This window comes from Ornithorhynchus anatinus, chromosome 11 (genome assembly GCF_004115215.2).
Source record: "Ornithorhynchus anatinus isolate Pmale09 chromosome 11, mOrnAna1.pri.v4, whole genome shotgun sequence".
NCBI classification, from domain to species: Eukaryota; Metazoa; Chordata; class Mammalia; order Monotremata; family Ornithorhynchidae; genus Ornithorhynchus; species Ornithorhynchus anatinus.
The window spans coordinates 4232252-4251817 of NC_041738.1; the positions used below are offsets into that span (position 1 = coordinate 4232252).

Consider the following 19566-nt stretch of genomic DNA (forward strand, 5'->3'; position numbering starts at 1 on the left):
GGAGAAACCAGGCAGAGAGGACAGAGCAGGAGGCTGGGGGAAGGTACAAAAAGATTGGAGAAAAAATGGGCAGGCAGGAAAGAAAACAATTGACTGGAGAGGTTTGAGGCTGAGAGAAAAGGGCAGGAAAGTGGAAAAAAACAAAAAACCCAAGCAGGAGAAGGAAGACAAAGCCCGAGGAGGAAGATCCAGGATACAGGAAACACCCAGGAGAACAGGACGTAACCAAAGGAGAACAGGAAACCAATAAAGTTGAAAGGGAGGCCGACGGAGGAACGGGAAAACGAGGAGAGGGGAGGTCGTGGAGCAGAGGGAGTGGAGGAACAGGAAATGGGCCGATTTGGGAGAGTGGGCTGACCTGGAGAGGGATGGAGAGGGAAAGAGAGAGAGGAGGGTGGGTCCAGTGAGTGGATGGGTTGGAGAGGGAGAGTTCACTACAAGAAAGCTATTCGACATGATCCCTGCCCGCAAGGAGCTTGCAATCTAGCCGAGGAGGCAGATACTAAGATAATTGACAGGAGAAGCAGAAGAGTTTCCAGAAATGTACCTAAGTGCTGTGGGGCTTAGGGGTGAGTACTTAAATGCTTAGGGAATGAGGGTTCGAGCGCGCAGATGAAATGGAAGTGTTGAAGTGGGGGAAATCAGATGGAAGACCTACTGAAAGAGATGTGACTTTAGAAAAGCCAAAGTGCTCCATCATCATCATTATCATCAACATAATGGAATAGGTTGTCTATTCTATTAGAGAAGCAGTGTAGCCTAGTGGAAAGAGCACGGGCCTGACAGTCAGAGGACCTGGGTTCTAATCCCAGCTCTGCCACACACCTGCTGTATGACCTTGGACAAGTCACTTGACTTCTCTGTATCTTAGTGCCCTCATCTCCAAAATGGAGGTACAATACCTGTTCTTCCCTCCCACTAAAGAATGTGAGCCCCATGTGGAGCTTGATCATCTTGCATCTACCCCAGCCCTTAGTACAAAGTAAGCACTTAACAAATTCCACAATTATTATTATTTTCCTCCTCCTCCTCCACATCATCAATAGTACCATTGAGCACTGTATTAAGCCTTTAGGACAGTACAGTGGAGTTGAAAGACATGGTCCCTGCTCTAGAAGAGCTTACAATCTAATGGAAAGAGAGGCAAAAACAACATGTTTCATAAATAATGGGAACGGGGAACAAACAGAGCAACAGCTGTTACTAGCTAGATTATGGAAAAAAAATACACGGACAAATAAGTGATGAAAAAGTGGATTACATTATCTCTGTATACACAAGTTCTAGGCAAGGTTAGAAATGCCCTGGATCTTAGGATGGCTGTTGAGCTGCTCTAATCTGGGGTGAAAGAACTTAATCAGGGAATGCTTCCTGGAGGAGGTGGGATTCAGGAGGGCTGGAGAGGGCAGCGGCCTGGAGGGTTTCAAGGGGGACCGAATCTCAAGTAGGGGGAGGGGGTATGGGAGCTCCTTTTGGGCAGGGGACGTTTCGGCAAATTCTGTTGCATCGTGCTCTCCCAAGTGCTTAGTTCAGTGCTCTGCACGTAGTAAGCGTTCAGTGAAAACCACAGATCGATTGGTTGATCGAGCCCAGTGAGATCAAAGGTGCGATAAGGGGGTGAGCTCGGCAGGGATGAGGAGCTAGGGCGAGCCGACGTGAAGGATGGAGAATGCTGATGGAGAACCTTGAACCCATCAATTGGTATTTACTCGATCAATCGATCAATGGATTGTATGTGCAGAGCACTGTACTAAGAATTTGGGAGAATGCGATACAATAGAAATAGCAGACCTGTTCCCTGCCCCTAACGAGCTTGCAGTCTAGAGGGGGAGAAAGACATTAATATGAATAATTTATAATATATAATTAAAAGATATGAAAATAAGTCCCGTGGGGTTGGGGATGGGGAGAATATCAAGGGTCTGAAGGTCACGGATTGAGGTGCCTAGACGACGCAGATGGGAGAGCGAGCCGGGAAAAAGACGGCTTAACCTGGGAAGGCCTCTTGGAGGAGATGTGACCTTAGTTTGTATTTACTGAGGGCTTACCATGTGCACAGCACTGTTACTGAGTGATTGGAAGCATTCAAAAGAGCGGGTAGCCCCGATCCCTGCAGCAGCCAGGAGTTTTTGCACGATGCAAAGAGAGATGGGTGAGCCATGAGTGGCAGAATGCTCTTCCCGCCTCTAAGGAGAAGCTGACTCTGGGGAGGAAAGGGGCAGTTTCAGCCCAGTTTTAGGCAGCTCCCTCTAGATTGTAAACTCCTTGCGGCCAGGGAAAACCTCTACCCACTCTGTTGTAGTGTACTCTTCCAAGTGCTTTGTACAGTGCTCTGCACACAGTAAGTTTTCAATAAATATCAGTGATGATGACAATAAGAATTAATAATAATTGTGGTATTAAGTGCTTACTCTAGGCCAGGCACTATGCTAATCACTAGGGTAGATACAAGGTAATCAGGTTGGACACAGTCCCTGTCCCACGTTGGGCTCACAGTCCTAATCCCCAGTTTACAGATGAGGGAACTGAGGCCCAGAGAAGTGAAGTGACTTGTCCGAGGTCGTACAGCAGATAAGTGGCGGAGCAGTATTAGAACCCAGATCCTTCTGATTCCCAGGCCCGAGCTCTATCCACTAAACAATACTGCTTTGCTAGTGATGATGATGATGATGGTGATGACTCCCTTCCATTATTTAACGGTTCAGCTTGACTCCACCCCCTCAACCTATCCCTAATCATCCTCTCCCTGTCCTTTCCCTTCCTCCACAGCCCCCTAAGGCCCCTTACACGCCCCCCCCAACTTCTGGCTCCTCAATTCGCTCCAGGCTTTGGCAGCCCTTCTGCCTTTTTCCTTCTCTCTGTCCCGCTCCCACAACCGAGAGACGGACACCACCTATCATCGCAGCAGAATTCCTTGGGGTCGGGATTCCTGCCTTCTTGCCTTGCTGCCCGTATAGTCAGTCGGTAGTACTTATTGAGTGCTTTCTGTGTGCAGAGCACTCTACTGAGCACCTGAGAGAGTACGATGTAACAGACGTATTCCCTGCCCACAGTGAGCTTACAGCCTAGAGGGGGAGACAGACATTAATATAAATTGATAAATGACAGATAGGGACATGAGCGGTGTGGGGCTGCGGGGGGGCAATGAATAAAGGGAGCAAGTCAGGGTGATGCAGAAGGGAGTGGGAGAAGAGGAGAACTCCAGAATGGAGGACAGAGGGGATCCGATCCTGGGGAAGAAGTAGGGTGGTTGGCAACTCCAGAAAACCAGACACCGAGATGTGAGTGACATCACACGTGCTATGCTGGGATGCAGTGATGTGATGATGTCACCTGGCCACCAATTTGTGGAAGTCCACCCAATTTGAAATGACTCAACCCAAAAGTAGTAGGCTTTTATCTGTGGGGGGTGGGCAGCGTGTTGGCCCTCCAGACCCCCTAGACTCCCTCCCGATCCCCTAAGCCGCCCTCCCAGGCCCTAGTGAACTGAGGTTCAGAACTCAATGGCAGGAACGGTGGAAAAAGTAGGCTGGGCACTGAAAGTGAAAATAACAGACTTAAAGGGCTAACCTACCAAATCACACTGAAAGTGAAAATAACGGACTCAAAGGCCTACGCCACCAAATCCGGCAATACGTCGGCTGAGAAGTGGCCCGTCCGTTGTCAAACGGGGCCGGTGACGCGCCCTCGGCCCCAGACCAGGAGGGAGCCGGAAGCCACTGGAGGAGTCTGAAGCCTCCGGGCAGGAGGGGGAGGGGAGCCCTGACTGCAAAAATGGATAAGGAACCCAAGAAATTTCTCTGGATGCCAACAAGGAACCACGGTAGAAGGAAGTGGGTTTGCAAACCATTGTTCCTCAGGCTGCCCGGGATCCTTTTCACACCCCTAAATCAGCTGTGGGAACCCTATGTGGCCAGCGCACAGCATCTGGGGTAAAAGGAAGTGCCGGGGCACCCTGTGGGGCCAGGTGCACGCCACAAAATGGGGAAGGGATCCATCCCCTCTTTTCCCACCCGCCAGAGGGTCGGTGTTCTCAGGGTCTAAAGACGCCCACCCCACCCTTTTTTATGGTGTCCCTTAAGCGCTAACTATGTGCTGGGCACTGTACTAAGTGCTGGGGCTGATACAAGCTAATCAGGGGACTCCGCTCTTAATCCCCAAATTGTAGATGAGGTAACTGAGGTACAGGGAAGCTAAGTGACTTGCCCAAGCTCACACGACAGAAAAGTGACTCGCAGACCCGGGCTCTATCCACTAGGTCCTCCTTTCCTCTTCCTCTCGCTCCCTTTATTCACCCCCCTTCCCCGCCCCACAGCGCTTATGTCCATATCTGTAATTTTATTTATTTATATCAATGTCTGTCTCCCCCCCTCTAGACTATAAACTTGTTGTGGGCAGGGAATGTGTCAGTTGATTATTGTATTGTACTCTCCCAAGCACTTAGTGGATAGCGCATGGGCCTGGGAGTGAGAATCATGAGTTTTAATCCCAGCGCTCCGCCACTTGTCTGCTCTGTGACCTTGGGCAAATCACTTCACTTCTCTGTGCCTCAGTTCCCTCATCGGTAAAATGGGGATTAAGATTGTGAGCCCCATGTGGGACAGGGACTGTATCCAACCCTATTTGCTTGGATCCACCCCAGCGCTTAGTACAGTGCCCGGCAACTAGTAAGCGCTTAAAAAATACCACAATTGTCATTATTATTACAGTGCTCTGCACACCTTAAGGGCTCAATAAATCCGATTGAATGAACTGCTTCTCAGGCCCTGCTGCTTCTTAATTGGGAAGTTATCGGGGGAGCCAGGCGGGCTCTCCTCAGAGACTGCCTGGCTGGGGTCCCAACGAGGATCACCCAAGGAAGGTTTTTGCCAACTCCTGGCTAAGAGAGGGGAAAGGGAGAGGCAGAAACCAGAAAACCTAGGAGAGAGGCCAGCTTGTGTGGGTGGGAGGGAAAAGGAGGGAGCCTAGGGAGGGCAACACACTGTACCAAAGGTCTGGCAAACCTCAGGAGCTACACAGTGGGCAAGGCGAGGGAGGGGAAACCATCCATCGGCCACCGTCCCGGGGCCCTTTGGCTGCTAACGTCCCCGCCCTGAACCCCCTCTTCTGGGTGGGTTTATTCATTCGGTCAATCGAATTTATTGAGCGGTAACGGTGTGCAGAGTGCTGTACTAAGCGCTTGGGAGAGTACAAAATAACACTAAACAAAAAATAACAATAAACACAAAGCACTGGCATCCCGGATCCGGTGGTGGCCCCACAGCAGCGTGAAACAGCTGATGAGGAGGCAAAAGGGTGGGGTACGTGAGGCCGGGGGGGCAGAGATGGCGAAAGCCAACAACAAGGTTACATTAGATTGCAAGCGCTTTGTTCAGTCAATCCATCGATCAATCGATCTGTCACTTGCTCACTGTGTGACCAGGTCAAATGCTTCTGTTTCTCATCTAGGGAAGGTACCAGCGGCAAAGCAGCTAATCAGAGCACCTGGGTTCTAATCCTGGCTCTGCCACTTGCCCACCGTGTGACCTTGAGCAAGTCACTTCACTTCTCTGGGCCTCAGTGACCTCATCTGCAAAATGGGGATTAAGACTGTGAGCCCCATACGGGGCATGGAACTGCATCCAAGTGGATTATCCTGTATCTACCCCAGCGTTTAGCACGGTACCTGACAGTTTAACAAATATTCATTCATTCAATAGTATTTATTGAGCACTTACTATGTGCAGAGCACTGTACTAAGCGCTTGGAATGGACAAATCGGTAACAGATAGAGACAGTCCCTGCCCGTTGATGTGCTTACAGTCTAATCGGGGGAGACGGACAGCCAAGAACAATAGCAAATAAATAGAATCGAGGGAATGAACATCTCATTAAAACAATAGCAAATAAATAGAATCAAGATGATGTAAATCTCATTAACAAAATAAATAGGGTAATGAAAATATATACGCTTGAGCAGACGAGTTCAGTGCTGAGGGGAGGGGAAGGGAGAGTGGGAGGAGCAGAGGGAAAGGAGGGGAGAAGAGGGTTTAGCTGCGGAGAGGTGAAGGGGGGGTAGAGGGAGCAGAGGAAAAAGGGGAGCTCAGTCTGGGAAGGCCTCTTGGAGGAGGTGAGTTTTAAGTAGGGTTTTGAAGAGGGGAAGAGAATCAGTTTGGCGGAGGTGAGGAGGGAGGGCGTTCCGGGACCGTGGGAGGACGTGGCCCAGGGGTCGACGGCGGGATAGGCGAGAACAGGGAACGGTGAGGAGGTGGGCGGCAGAGGAGCGGAGTGTGCGGGGTGGGCGGTAGAAAGAGAGAAGGGAGGAGAGGTAGGAAGGGGCAAGGTGATGGACAGCCTTGAAGCCTAGAGTGAGAGGTGACGGAGAGCCTTGAAGCCTAGAGTGAGAATATTGCACTTATGTGCCAGGCACTGTAGTAAGTGCTGGGGCAGATATAAATTAATCAGACTGGACACAGTCCCTGCCTCACCTGGGGCTCACAGTCTTAATCCCCATTTGACAGTTGAGGGAACTGAGGCACAGAGCAGTGAAATGACTTGCCCAAGGTCACACAGAAGGCAAGTGGGTTAAGAACTCATGTCCTTCTGACTCCCAGTGCTGTGCTCTAATGTGGCTGTGGTTTCTGGGGAGCTCTGATCTGTCCCACCTGAGTAAAGGCTTAGTCTCAGTGTTAATGGTAGTGATAGTGGACAGAGCACAGGCCTGGGAGTCAGAAGGGCCTGGGTTAAAATCCTGGCTCTGTCACTTGTCATCTGTGTGACCTTGAGCAAGTCATTTAACTTCTCCGCGCCACAGTGACCTCATCTGTAAAATGGGCGTGAAGCCTGTGAGCCCCATATGGGACATGGACTGTGTCCAACCTGATTAGCCCAGTGCTTAGTACAGAACCTAGCATGTGCTCTGCACATAGTAAGCGCTCAATAAATACTATTGAATGAATGAATGAACACTTAACAAATACCATAAAAAAACCTGTTCATTTGTGTGTTTTAGCACTCAATCAACTGCATTTATTAAGCACTCATTGTGTGCAGAGCACTGTGCTAAGCGCTTGGGAGAATACAATGCAACAGGGTTGACCGACCCCTTACCTGCCCACAGTGAGCTCGAGTCCAGAGGTCTGTGTCGATTTTGTGTTTTTATTGTTTCCTCTCTCCTACCGTGTCCATAACCAAACCTCTCCCCAGCTTTATTTTTAGACTGTGAGCCCTGGGAGGGCCAGGGAACGGATCTGAGGCTCATCCGGTGTTTTGTTTCCCCAGCGTTTAGCACAGCGCTTCGCACCTACTGGGTTCTTAATTAACACGGTCACTACCAGGCAGAAAGGCGGCCAAGGAACCCCGGGCATCGGCGCCACCTAGTGGACCTCTAGCCTCCCTGCAGGCTCAGGACCAGGGCCCCCTTTGGAAAAGCTTTTTTATTTCATTTTATTTTTCTTATAGTTAAGCGCTTAAGAATAATAATAATATTAATAATAATGGTATTTGTTAAGAGCTTACTCTGCGCAGAGCACTGTTCTAAGCGCTGGGGGAGATACAGCGTGGCTCAGTGGAAAGAGCCTGGGCTTCGGAGTCAGAGGTCATGAGTTCGACTTCCGGCTCTGCCACTTGTCGGCTGTGTGACTGTGGGCAAGTCACTTACCTTCTCTGTGCCTCAGTTCCCTCATCTGTAAAATGGGGGTTAAAAGTGTGTGAGTCCCACGTGGGACAACCTGATTCCCCTGTATCTCCCCCAGCGCTTAGAACAGTGCTCGGCTCCTAGTAAGCGCTTAACAAATACCAACATTATTATTATTATTACAGGGTCACCAGGTTGTCCCACGTGAGGCTCACAGTCTTCATCCCCATGGTATTCATTCATTCAATAGTATTTATTGAGAGCTTACTCTGTGCAGAGCACTGTACCAAGCGCTTGGAATGGACAATTGGGCAACAGATAGAGACAATCCCTGCCCACTGATGGGCTTACGGACGGGGGAGACAGACGGATAAAAACAAGACAACATAATCACGATGAATAAAATCAAGGGGATGTACACCTCATTAACAAAATAAATAGGGTAGTAAATATATATACAAGTGAGCACAGTGCTGAGGGGAGGGGGAGGGAGAGGGGGAGGAGCAGAGGGAAAGGGGGCTTAGCTGAGGGGAGGTGAAGGGAGGAAGGGGGAGGGAGGAGGGCAGAGAGGGAGCAGAGGGAAAAGGGGTGGCTCAGTCTGGGAAGGCCTCTTGGAGGAGGTGAACTCTCAGTAGGGCTTTGAAGAGGGGAAGAGAGTTAGTTTGGCGGAGGTGAGGAGGGAGGGCATTCCAGGAGAGCAGGAGGTTGGCAGAGTCAAGGAATGATAGCAGGCAGGCGGCAGAGGAGTCACCGGGTACATCCATGTGGATGTTGGAGTCTCCGAGGATCAGCGTGGGCAGAGAGAAGGAGAGAAGGAAGGTGAGAAAGGGGTCAAGGTGGTTGAAGAAGTTGGAGGTGGGACCAGGAGGGTGGTAGATGACGGTTAGATATCTCCACCTAGATGTCCCGCTGACACCTCAGAGCAGCTTGGCTCAGTGGAAAGAGCCTGGGCTTTGGAGTCAGACGTCATGGGTTTGACTCCCGGCTCTGTCACTTGTCAGCTGTGTGACTGTGGGCAAGTCACTTAACTTCTCTGTGCCTCAGTTACCTCATCTGTAAAATGGGGATTAACTGTGAGCCTCACGTGGGACGACCTGATGACCCTGTATCTCCCCCAGCATTTAGAACAGTGCTCTGCACATAGTAAGCGCTTAACAAATACCAACATTATTATTACCTCAAACTTAACCTGTCCAAAACGGAACACACCTGCCCACCCAAACCTTGTCCTCCCCCTGATTATCCTGTCACTGTAGACAGCACCCCCAGCCTCCCTGTCTCATAAGCCCATAACCTTGGTGTTATCCTTGACTCATCTCTCTCATTCAACCCACATATTCAATCCATCACTAAATCCTGTGAGTTCCACTTTCACAACATCGCTAAAATGCATCCTCTCCTCTCCATCGAAAATGCTGCCATATCAATCCCAGCCCTTATCCTATCACGCTTTGATTACGGTATCAGCCTCCTCGCTTGACCTCCCTGCCTCCTTTCTCTCCCCACTCCGCTCTATACTTCGCTCTACTGCCCGGATTGTTTTTTCTACAAAAATGTTCAGTCCCTGTTTCCCCACTCCTCAAGAATCTCCAGTGGTTGCCCATCCATCTCTACATCAAACAGAAACTCCTTTCCATCGGCTTTACAGCACTCAATCCCCTTGCCCCATCACATCCGACCGACAATGACTCTCCCCACCTTCAAAGCCTTCCTGAAGGCCCACCTCCTCCAAAAGGCCTTCCCTGACTGAGCCCTCCTTTCTTCTTCTCCCACTCCCTCCTGCATCGCCCCGATTTGCCTCCTTTATTCACCCATCCCTCCCTCGGCCCCACGGCACTTAGGCACATACCATAATTTATTCATTTATATTATAGAGAAGCAGCATGGCTCAGTGAAAAGAGGCTGGGCTTGGGAGTCAGAGGTCATGGGTTCGAAACCCGGATCTGCCACTTGTCAGCTGTGTGACTGTGGGCAAGTCACTTTACTTCTCTGTGCCTCAGTTACCTCATCTATAAAATGGAGATGAAGACTTTGAGCCTCATGGGGGACAACCTGATTACCCCGTATCTTCCCCAGCGCTTAGAACAGTGCTCTGCACATAGCGCTTAACAATTACCAACATTATTATTATTATTTTAATATCTGTTTCCCCCCTAGACCTTTCGCTCACAGTGGGAAGGGAATGTGTCTACAAACTCTGTGTTGTTCTCTCCCAAGTTCATTCACTCATTCGGTCCCATTTACTGAGCGCTGACCGTGTGCGGAGCACTCTTACGCGATGGGGAAAGTACGATCCAGTAATAAAGTGAGACCATCCCTGCCCCCAGAGAGCTCCTTACCAGTGCTCTTCCCAGTCGGCGCTCAATCAATACCACTGATGATGATGATGATGATGATGATGAAGAAGAATGAGGTGTGGGCAGTCGGGGCAAGGAGAGGGGAGGCCCGGGGAAGTGGGGAGGAAGAAATCCACGGGTGTCAGGGTGAGGTCCGGGGTGAGGGTTGCGGGTGGAGAAGGTCAGGGCGGGCAGGACAAGGGAGCAGATGGGGTGGCCTCGCCTGGGGTGGGGGGGGAACACGTGGAGCCCCCCGAGAACTACATTTCCCATGATGCCCCGGGCGGGACTACAAGCCCCACAATCCCCCGCCGGGGGGGCGGGGACAGGGGTTTTTAACCCTTCGACGGCCGCAGCCGCCTTTCTGCCTGGTGGACAGCAAGTTTTCCGGCCTAAGGGGAGGGGTCGGGGGGTGGGTGGGGGAAGGACCGGGTCCCCTCCCCCCATCTCCATCACCCCCCCCCACCATCCCTGGGGCCGAGGTTAACCTATTCAAGGCCGCCCACCGTTAATCGGTGAGAGCCACTGGGGGGAGGGGGTCCCGACCCCTGACCCCCGACCCCAGCCTGGGAGGGCCGTTCCCAGCCCGGCCTCGCGGTGCCCCGGGTCTTGCCCACGTGCTGCTTCGAAGCCCTGACCTCTGAACTCTGACCCTGACCCCGGCTGGGGGGAGTGTGCTTCCTCCCGGGCCCGCAGAGGGTCGGGTGTGCGGGCCTGGGGCCTGTGTTGGCCACGGCCCGGTGGGCCCCAAGAGATCCTCGGAGGGACCCCCATCGCCCCCCAACGCCCCGACCCTCCCCCAGGACCGGACCCCAGGCCCGCCCAACCCAGGGGGCACGGGAAAGACCTGGGGGATGAGCCCCCAAACCTCCAGGCCCAGGGGAGGCCCAGAGGGTGCCCAGGGGTGACCCAGGGGTGTCCAGGGGGGAGCGGGCAGGACGTGCCCAGGGAGCCCCCAGGGTCGGGCTCAGGGTGGTCCCCGCGGGCCCGGCCCTGCCCGACCAGCCGGGTGTGAGCAGGCAGAGGACACGAAGCCCGGGAGCCCCGAGCCCGGAGGGGAACCAGCCCCCGGGACCCGGGGACCCCGACCTCCCCACCTGGACCCTCCTACATGGGAGGGGCCCTGAGGAAGATAGGTGAGGCCCATCCCCTCTCTAGGGCCGGGAAACTGAGGCACGAGTGTCCAGAGGCTCTTGGAAAGGGAAAAGCAGCCCTCCCCCCCACACACATACCATCACCCACCCCCAACCCAGGCCAGGAAGTGCCTCCAATTTCAGGGGTTCAACCCGGGACCCCTCAAATCCTACCCCCAGGGAAGCACGGTGGCCTAGTGGATAGAGCACCGGCCTGGGAGTCAGAAGGACCTGGGTTCTCCTCCCGGCTCCGCCACTTATCTGCCGAGTCACCTTGGCCAAGTCGCTTCACTTCTCTGGGCCTCCGGGACCTCATCTGTAATTTGGGGATTAAGACTGTGAGCCCTATGTGGAGCAGGGATTGTAATCAACCTGGTTAGCTTGTATCTACCCCAGCACTTAGTACAGTGCCTGACACATAGTGCTTAACAAATACCATAAATAAAAAATGAGTAAAATAATAAATCCTCCCTGCCCAGCCCTGTGACCTTCCCTGGCCGGGAGGGAGGTTCCGGCCCCGGTCCACTTCTGCTCCGTCTCTGCAAACTGCAGCGGCCTCCTGCCTGACCCCGGCTCTGCCAACTGCTGGGAAGAGACCACGAGTCTCCCCTTTCCCCAAGTCATTTGCCCCCGATCCCCCATTTCCCCATCCCATCCCACCCCTGTGGCCCTGGACACCACTGTAGGGAGAATCAATCAACTCTATTGAGCACTTACGGTGTGCAGAGCACTGTACTAAGCGCTTGGGAGCGGACAACGTAACCTAAGGGTGAGAGGAGCAAACTGGCCCCGGCCCCTGCTCCAGGACACCCCTGCCCAACACCACCTCGGGTGGCTGCCCAGGGACCCAGGGGAGTCAGCTCTGGGGGAGGGAGGGATGTACCCACCCCCTGAACCCCAACTACTAACCCCGGGGGATGGGAGTGGGAGGGGCAGGGCTGGGGGTTGGGGACTTGGCAGGCTCCCTAGGTTGTCAATCATATGCACTGAGCACCTACTGCGTGCCGAGCACTGTACTAAGCGCTTGGGAAGTGCAATCTAACGGACGCCTTCCCTGCCTGGACCAGCACAGAGGGGCTGGGGGACGATGCCCTCCCACCCCCGAACGCATCCCCGAGGCCACTGTGCTCCGCCCCTGCAGGGTGGTGGGCCCGGGGCCGGAGTAGGAGTCCGGTTGTGGCGGCAGTGGCCCCGGCTGGTCGCGGACGGAGGAAGCGTCCCTGGTGGGCCGTGGACCGGCTGGGAGACACGAGGATCCGGCTGAAGCGCCGCAGGCCGCCCCCCGCCACCGCCATTCAGCCCGAGGACCTGGACGCTTTCTATCGGCTCTTGGGTAGGGTAAGGCGGGCGGCACCAGGCCGGGCCTGGGGGTCCACCGGTGGCAGGGCCGGGAGGGGGGCGGCGGCGGCTCCCGGTTCCTGCCCCGGCCTCCCCCAGGGAGGAGGCCCGGAGAAAGTGAGAGGTTCCTTTTTGGGGTGGGGTGCAGCCCCTCGGGGGTCGGGCCGGCCCAAGGTCGACGCCGGCACTTGGGCCATTCCCCTCTGCAGGTGACCCCATCGTGCAGCAGTGTCTCAACCTGGACCATGAATTCCGGGTGTCCGACAAGGTGCGGGAGCAGGTCACGCTATCCTGGGGATGGGGATGGGGCCGGGGTTGGGCTGGGGCGGGTCGGGGGCCCCAGGCTGGGAAGGGGGAGACTTGGGCTGGAGCCCCGCACCCCAGGACGGGCACCCTTGCCTATCCAGGCCAGAGGGAGGTCAGATGGGTGTGGGGAGGGGGTGGCGGTGCAGAACCGCCTGCAGGACCCCCTGCCTGCCCCGGTCCTGAGGCCAGACAGATGGGTCCCCCGGGCCCCGGCCCCACCCCCGAGCCGGGAGACTGCCCCAAGGCCAGTCCAGCCGCCCTGACCCCCGCAGTGACTGCCATTCACTGGCAGTTCTTGCTGTCTATGGTGGTGGCCTACTTCAGCCGCGTTGGGCTCCCCGCGGACTCCTACACCCGGATACACTTCTTCCTGGCCCTGTGAGTACCCTCCAAGGGGGCCGGTGGGTGGCAGGGCGGGGGTCCGGGCAGCCCCGGCAGACACGCGGGGTCCGGGAGTCCGTTCCCTGGCGGGCACGGGGGCGGCCGGGAGCCCACCCCCCCGGCCTATTGGGAGTCCCCGTGCCCGATCTTCCACTGGCCTGAGACCACCGGTCCCGGTGAGAAACGCCCTGGCTCCCTCCCACTCGTGCGGGGAAGCAGGGTGGCCTGGTGGAAAGAACACAGGCCTGGAAGTCGGAGGAACTGGGTTCTAATCCTGGCTCTGCCACTTGTCTGCTGCGTGACCTTGGGTAAGTGATAACTCCTCTGCGCCGCAGTTTCCTCATGTGTAATAATGATGGCATTTGTTAAGCGCTTACTATGTGCAAAGCATTGTTTTAAGCGCTGGGGAGGTTACAAAGTGATCAGGTTGTCCCAAGTGGGGCTCACAGTCAATCCCATTTTGCAGATGAGGGAACTGAGGCACAGAGAAGTGACTTGCCCCGAGTCACACATCTGACAAGCGGCTGAGCGGGATTTGAACCCATGATCTCTGACTCCCCAGCCTGTGCTCTTTCTACTGAGCCACGCTGCTTCTCAGGTATAAAATATCTGTTTATCATCCCCTTAAGACTGTGAGCCTCATATGGACAGGGACTGATTAGCTTTTAGTACAATGCTTGGCACACAGAGTAAAAGCTTAACAAATATCACTAATATCATTGTTGTCGTCCGACAGCATTGCATCTACTTCACTGCTCAGTATAGTGCGTGGCCTAGTGAATACAGCATGGGTCTGGGAGTAAGAAGGACCTGGGTTCTAATCCCCGCTCTGCCACTTGACTGCTGTGTGACTTTAGACAAGTCACTCAACTTCTCTCTGCCTCTATTACCTCATCTGTAAAATGGAGATTAAGACCGTGAGCCCTAGGAGGGGCAGGGACTGTATCCAACCTGACAAACTTCTATCTTCCCCAGTGCTTAGTACAGTGCCTGGCACATAATAAGCACTTAACAGATACCATAAGAAAACCAAAACTCCTTCCCCCACCCCCAAGCTACCCACTTCGCCAGGAGGTATTCCTCCTTGATCTCCTACTTTCCTAATCATATCATCCCGGCAACCACCGTATCATTCCGGGGTATTTGTTTAGATGATTGTCGGTTTATCAGTCTTCCCTCCTGCTTAGACTGTGAGCCCCATGTAGGACAAGGATTGTGTCTGACCTGATAATATTATACTTATCCCAGTGTTTAGTTCAGTGCTTGGCATGGAGTAAGTGCCTAAAACCCCCCACAATTATATGTTTTAATAATGTGGATCTCTGCTTAATCTTTTTCCTATTCTCTGATCGGCTATGTACGTCCTCTTGTGTTCCCCACAACAGGAACAATAGTGGTATTTATTGAGCACCCACTGGGTGCACTGTACTAAACCCCTACACCAGACTGTAAACTCCTCAAGCGGGGACGATCTTTCACTTGTAAGTTTTCAACACGCTTGGGCCAGCACCCTGCAGAGTAGGCGGCTCAGAGCAGGGCCCTGCATACGACAAATACCTGATCCAGTTCCTTGCACAGGCTACATGGTCAGTCCAGGATCCTGTATACAGCGGGCACCCAGTTTAGTGCCCTTCACATAACAAGCACCCAATGCAGTGCCTTTAACAGTGAGTGCCCAGTTCAGGGCCCTGAACACACCAGATGCCCAATCTAGTACCTTGCACACGGCAGGCACCCAGCAAATACTGACTGTGAAGACGATGAAGAGGTACATGGTCGGTTCCCAGGAAAAATGATCCCCCCCATCCCTCCCCGGCCCCCACCCGCCAGGAGGAAGGAGCTCCCTGAGCCCCTTGAGGCCCGATGGGCTGACGGGGTCCATGTGCTCCTGGGGGGGGGCAGTTTCATCGCCTGCGACATGGAGGAGGATGATCTGGAGTCCAAGTGGGAGATCCTCCACGTGCTTTTTGGCAAAATGGCCGCCGAGGGCCTCGACCGGGACTTCCTGCAGCTGAGGTGCGAGTTCCTGGCGGCCATGGACTGGAGGGCCTGGGTCTTCCCGGAGGAGTGCGAGCAGGTCAGGCTGGGGGCTTGGAGGGGGACAGGGAATGGTGGTTGGGGGCCAGGTGGGAGCCTCTACATCAGCCATTCCTTCTCTCACAATGTCCCTGGGACCCGGGGAAAGGGGATGATGGGGTGGGGAGAAGCAAATAGGCATCATTCTGCTCATTTTCCAGAGGGGGAGACAAGCCCAGAGAGGTCAACACCCCTCCCACTTTTTTATTTTTAAATGCAACTCGTTAAATGTTTACTTTATGCCTAGCACTGTCCTAAGCACTGGGGTAGATAGAAAACAATCTGGTTGGAGAGTCCCTGTCCCACCTGAGACTCTTAGTCTAAAGAGGGATTTAATCCCCATTTTACAGATCAGGTAACTGAAGCTCAGGGAAGTGAAGTGACTTAACCAAGATCACACCGCAGACAAGTGGCAGAGGCCGAATTAGAACCCAGGTCCTCTCCTCCCAAGCCCGCGTTTGTTCCACTAGGCCAGACAGCTTCCCTGCTCTGCTGGGGGACCCTGATGGATTCCTCCCTTGTTTGGGAGCAGCTGGGTCGATTACCCTCCCAGACATTCCTAGCCCCAAGCTGCCCAGGGCTAGAAGCAGTGTGGCCTAGTGGATAGAGTGTGGGCCTGGGAGTCAGGAGGACCTGGGTTCTAATCCTCACTCCGCCATTTGTCTGCTCTGTGACATAGGGCAAGTCACTTCACTTCTCTGTGTCTCAGTTCCCTCACTCTAAAATGGGGATTAAAACTGTGAGCCCCATGTGAGCAGGGACTGCGTCCACCCCAGGGCTTAGTACAGTACCTGGCACAGAGTAAGTGCTTAACAAATATCACAATTATTATTCATTCATATTCATATTATTAGCAACCCTTGGGCTGCCAGGCCTGATCCCACAGTCACTGAGGTCCTGGGGATCGCCCTGGCCCTCAAATTCTCATTCTTCTGCTTCCAGATCCAGGCCCAGGACCCCTCTCACTGGGCTTGGGCCCGAGACCGGACTCTCCTCCAGGAAGCCCGTGGGATTGGTGAGCGGAAGGGAGTCAGAAGGAAGGGCTCCAGACATCAAGGAACCCAGGTGAGATGCCCAGCAGGCTGGTGCCTCCCCCCGGAGGGCTCCAACAGCAGAAAGTGCACGGTGGGACTGGGGTCCTAGGAGCATATCCTGGACCCTTGGGGTGGGAAGCCTGAAAGCTGAAGAAATGTTGGAAGGCAAGGGGCAAGTAGAAGGGCAGCTAGGAGAGGCTGGCATCCCAGGGTGCGGGACAACCAAGAGAGGCTGGTGTCCCAGGGCATGGGGCCACCCAATGACAGTCGGCCCGCCCCTAGAGATGAGGAGCGGCCCTTTGGAGAGTGGGATTGGGGATGTAAATAGAGTCAGGGCAGCGAGAGAAGGGAGCAGAGGTGGGGCTGTGTTCTGGCCTGGGAATGGCCTATGGTGGTCAGTTTACTGGAAAGGGGCCTGCTGGTTGCTGCAGGATTAGGCTGAGGTTTTCCCCCCAGGGCACTCTCTGTGACAGATGCTGGGCGTCTACTATATGCAGGGCACTGGCCCCGGGCATGTAAGAAGACACAGGGGTGAAGTAAAAGATGCAAATCCCTGAAGGATTCACACTCTAAAGTTAAAGAAGGGGACACAGAACCTAAGAGAGGGTTAGGAGAGCTGGCGGATAGAAATAATAGAGCCATGAGGGGATGAGTCGAGAACAAACAAAATCCCCACAGGTTGAGATGGTTGATGGGGGTGGCCTCCTGAAGGAGGTGCTGGATTTGGGGAAAGACCCGGGTCACGGTTTGGTAAAGAGAGGGGTGTACAGGTTGCGGGGAAGGGGGGATGGGGGAGCCACAAGTGTGGGAAAAGGGATGGTTGGGGGTTTTCTGGGGAGCAGTGAGAGTGTGGGCTTCCTTGAGCCAGTTCCCTTATGTCTCCATCCTTGGCCAGAGCAGCCCGCTGGACCAGGCCAGCCTACGCAACCATGGGGGGATGAGGAGAGAAACAGTGTGGCTTAGTGGATAGAGCACGGGCCTGGGAGTCGAAGGACCTGTGTTCTAATCCCAGCCTCGCCACTTGGCTGCTCTGTGGCCTTGGGCACTTCACTTCTCTGAACCTCAGTTCCCTCATCTGTAAAAATGGGAATTAAGACTGTGAGCTCCACGTGGGACAGGGACTGTGTTCAACCAACCTGATGATCTTTTATCTATCCTGGCGCTTAGAACAGTGTCTGGAATGTAGTAAGGCTTAACAAATACCACAATTCTTATTATTAGAGCCAGCAGGGAAGGAAGGGTCCTGTGGGGTCCGTCCGGGGCTGAGGGCTGGCAGGGGGGAGCATCGAGTCCTTGGACTCAGCTCTGGGGTCCCTCACTTTCTGGGAGAACGGGTTGATGCAGTGGGGCTGATCCTGGCCAGAGGCCCTAGCTGCACCGTGGTCAGCAGCAGTCCTTCCTTCCCCTTCACCTGCAGCCTCCAACCCGCGTAGCCACACCCAGGCCCCAGACCGGACCAAGGACCGCCCAGGAGAAGACTGGCTGGGACCCTCCTCCCTCTCCCATGGGCCACAGGGGCCCCAGGGGGCCAGGCAGGGTCACCGCGAGCCCTCCCCAACCCAGGAGGCTGCGGCGGCCACCACAGCGGACCTCAAGTCACCTCTCCCCGAGCGGCATCCGACATAACGGCGGCATCCGACAGAGCAGCGACGTCCATCAGAGCGGAGGCGGCGTCCATCCAAGCAGGGCCGTCCCCCGTAGGCTCCGGCCCGGTCCATCCACCAAGGGGAAGGCAGAAACGGGAGTGCCCCCGGCTGGGCCAGGGTCCGGTCCCGAGAAGGAGGTGGCCCGGCGGCACAGACGGTCATTTGGGAGAGAGGCCGGTGTGGGGTCCCCGATTCCTAGAAGGGGGTCTCGGGGCTTGAAGCGAGAGACCCTCTGAAAAATTGAAAACTGAGCCAGGGGCCCCGAGTCAGGGATCAGCAGACTGGGGTTCGGGCAGGGGGCGGCGGTGGGACACCCCACGTGATCCATTGTCCCTCACGAGTAAATCCAGGGGAGGTCAAAGGGCTGCAGACCGATCCCAATCTCTCCTAGCCATCTTTCCCCAGTTTTCACTTCAAGCATCGATTCCACAGACCTTATCCGGTAGTCTCTGAGAGGAGCCCACTGGCGGTGAAATTAATCCACCAGTCTGTGTGTGGATGCAAAAAGCCAATCCATGTCTCTCTCCTTCCTTATTGTGGAGCCACCCTGACCCAATCAGGACAGGCACCCTGAAAGCGAAACCAAAAGACACCCACACCATTCCCACAGCCTGAAGATTCCCTCCTAGAATGAATCCCACCTCTTCCATCTGTCCCGGATTGTTTCCCAACACTCCAAGTAGCTCCGCCTGACCGCACCCCTCTCCCCTCCGCACTTAGTTCGATATTCAGCCTTCATTTGTAAATGGGATTGCTATTCACTTATTTATTCCAATTACCCTATTTGTAAATATTTTTAAGTCACCAATTTCAGTGAAGAGCTCACTGGGGGCTCTTTCCCACCCCCTTTTATTTTCCCAAATCCTTAGAATGGTGCCTTGCCCGCAGGTGTTCTTAAATGCAGTTACCACCATATAGGAGTCCTGGGACCACACGCCATTCCAGCTAGGGCAGTTTGCGCAGCTGGGTATGGGGTTCAGAATGGTCCAGATGGACCCTACTGGGAGTAGCAATGAGCTTCAGCTGCTCTGAGGCCTGGCCTGGGGTGCCCACCTTGGTAAACATTAAAGAGCAAAATCTATCTGTGGGTATCGACTGCGTGCCCCCCTTCCTCCGCCACCTCCCATCCAACTTCCTTGCTTGCTCCCCTGATGCCCTGCTCTTCTGGCCCCGACCCAGCCCTCTTCTTTAGACAGAGCTCCATGTGGGAAGCAGCGTGGTCTAAGTAGATAGAGCATGGGCCTGGAAGCCAGGACCTGGGTTCTAAACCCAGCTCTGCCACTTGTCTGCTGTGTGACGTTGGGCAGGTCACTTCACTTCCCCAAGCTTCGGTTAACCGCATCTGTAAAATGGGGACAGACTGCAAGCCCCACGTGGGACAGGGATTGTGTCTGATTAGCTTGTATCTACCCCAGCAGTTAGTACAGTGTCTGGCTCATATTAAGTGCTTAACGAACTCCATTAAAAAAAAAGTGAGCCATTAAATCTCCTCCAAGTGCTCCCTGGGCACGGGGTGGGAGGTCACCGCCACTCTGCTAGGCACGGTGGCAGGCGGGGTGGTTTTGATGCCCCGGGTGGGCCTGCCAGCTCCTGCCTGGGGTAGATATCATCTCCCAGTGCCACAGAGGCGGGTGGAGGAACGGGAGGGGAGGGCGGACCGTACTCTGTGCACAAGGAAGCAGGCAGAACCCCTCCCTCTAT

General features: G+C 54.5%; 1 protein-coding gene across 1 annotated transcript; it reads left to right on the forward strand.

The window, feature by feature from the left end:
* Window positions 1-10427: 10427 nt before the first annotated feature.
* On the forward strand, window positions 10428-18954 carry LOC103169671. Its single transcript, XM_029074747.2, has 7 exons — window positions 10428-11087; window positions 12226-12417; window positions 12632-12690; window positions 13021-13106; window positions 15012-15186; window positions 16128-16250; window positions 17637-18954. Exons 1-7 carry the CDS (start codon window positions 11063-11065, stop codon window positions 18099-18101), a joined length of 1125 nt encoding a protein of 374 aa, XP_028930580.1. The 5' UTR covers window positions 10428-11062; the 3' UTR covers window positions 18102-18954.
* The last annotated feature ends 612 nt before the right edge of the window (window positions 18955-19566 follow it).

What these genes read in the sequence shown, in the direction of transcription:
- LOC103169671 (XM_029074747.2), top strand. Translation starts at nt 11,063, where the DNA reads ATGGGAGGGGCCCTGAGGAAGATAG. An exon ending in CGCTTTCTATCGGCTCTTGG is followed by an intron (nt 12,418 to 12,631) that starts GTAGGGTAAGGC and finishes TCCCCTCTGCAG; the next exon opens with GTGACCCCATCGTGCAGCAG. An exon ending in AATTCCGGGTGTCCGACAAG is followed by an intron (nt 12,691 to 13,020) that starts GTGCGGGAGCAG and finishes ATTCACTGGCAG; the next exon opens with TTCTTGCTGTCTATGGTGGT.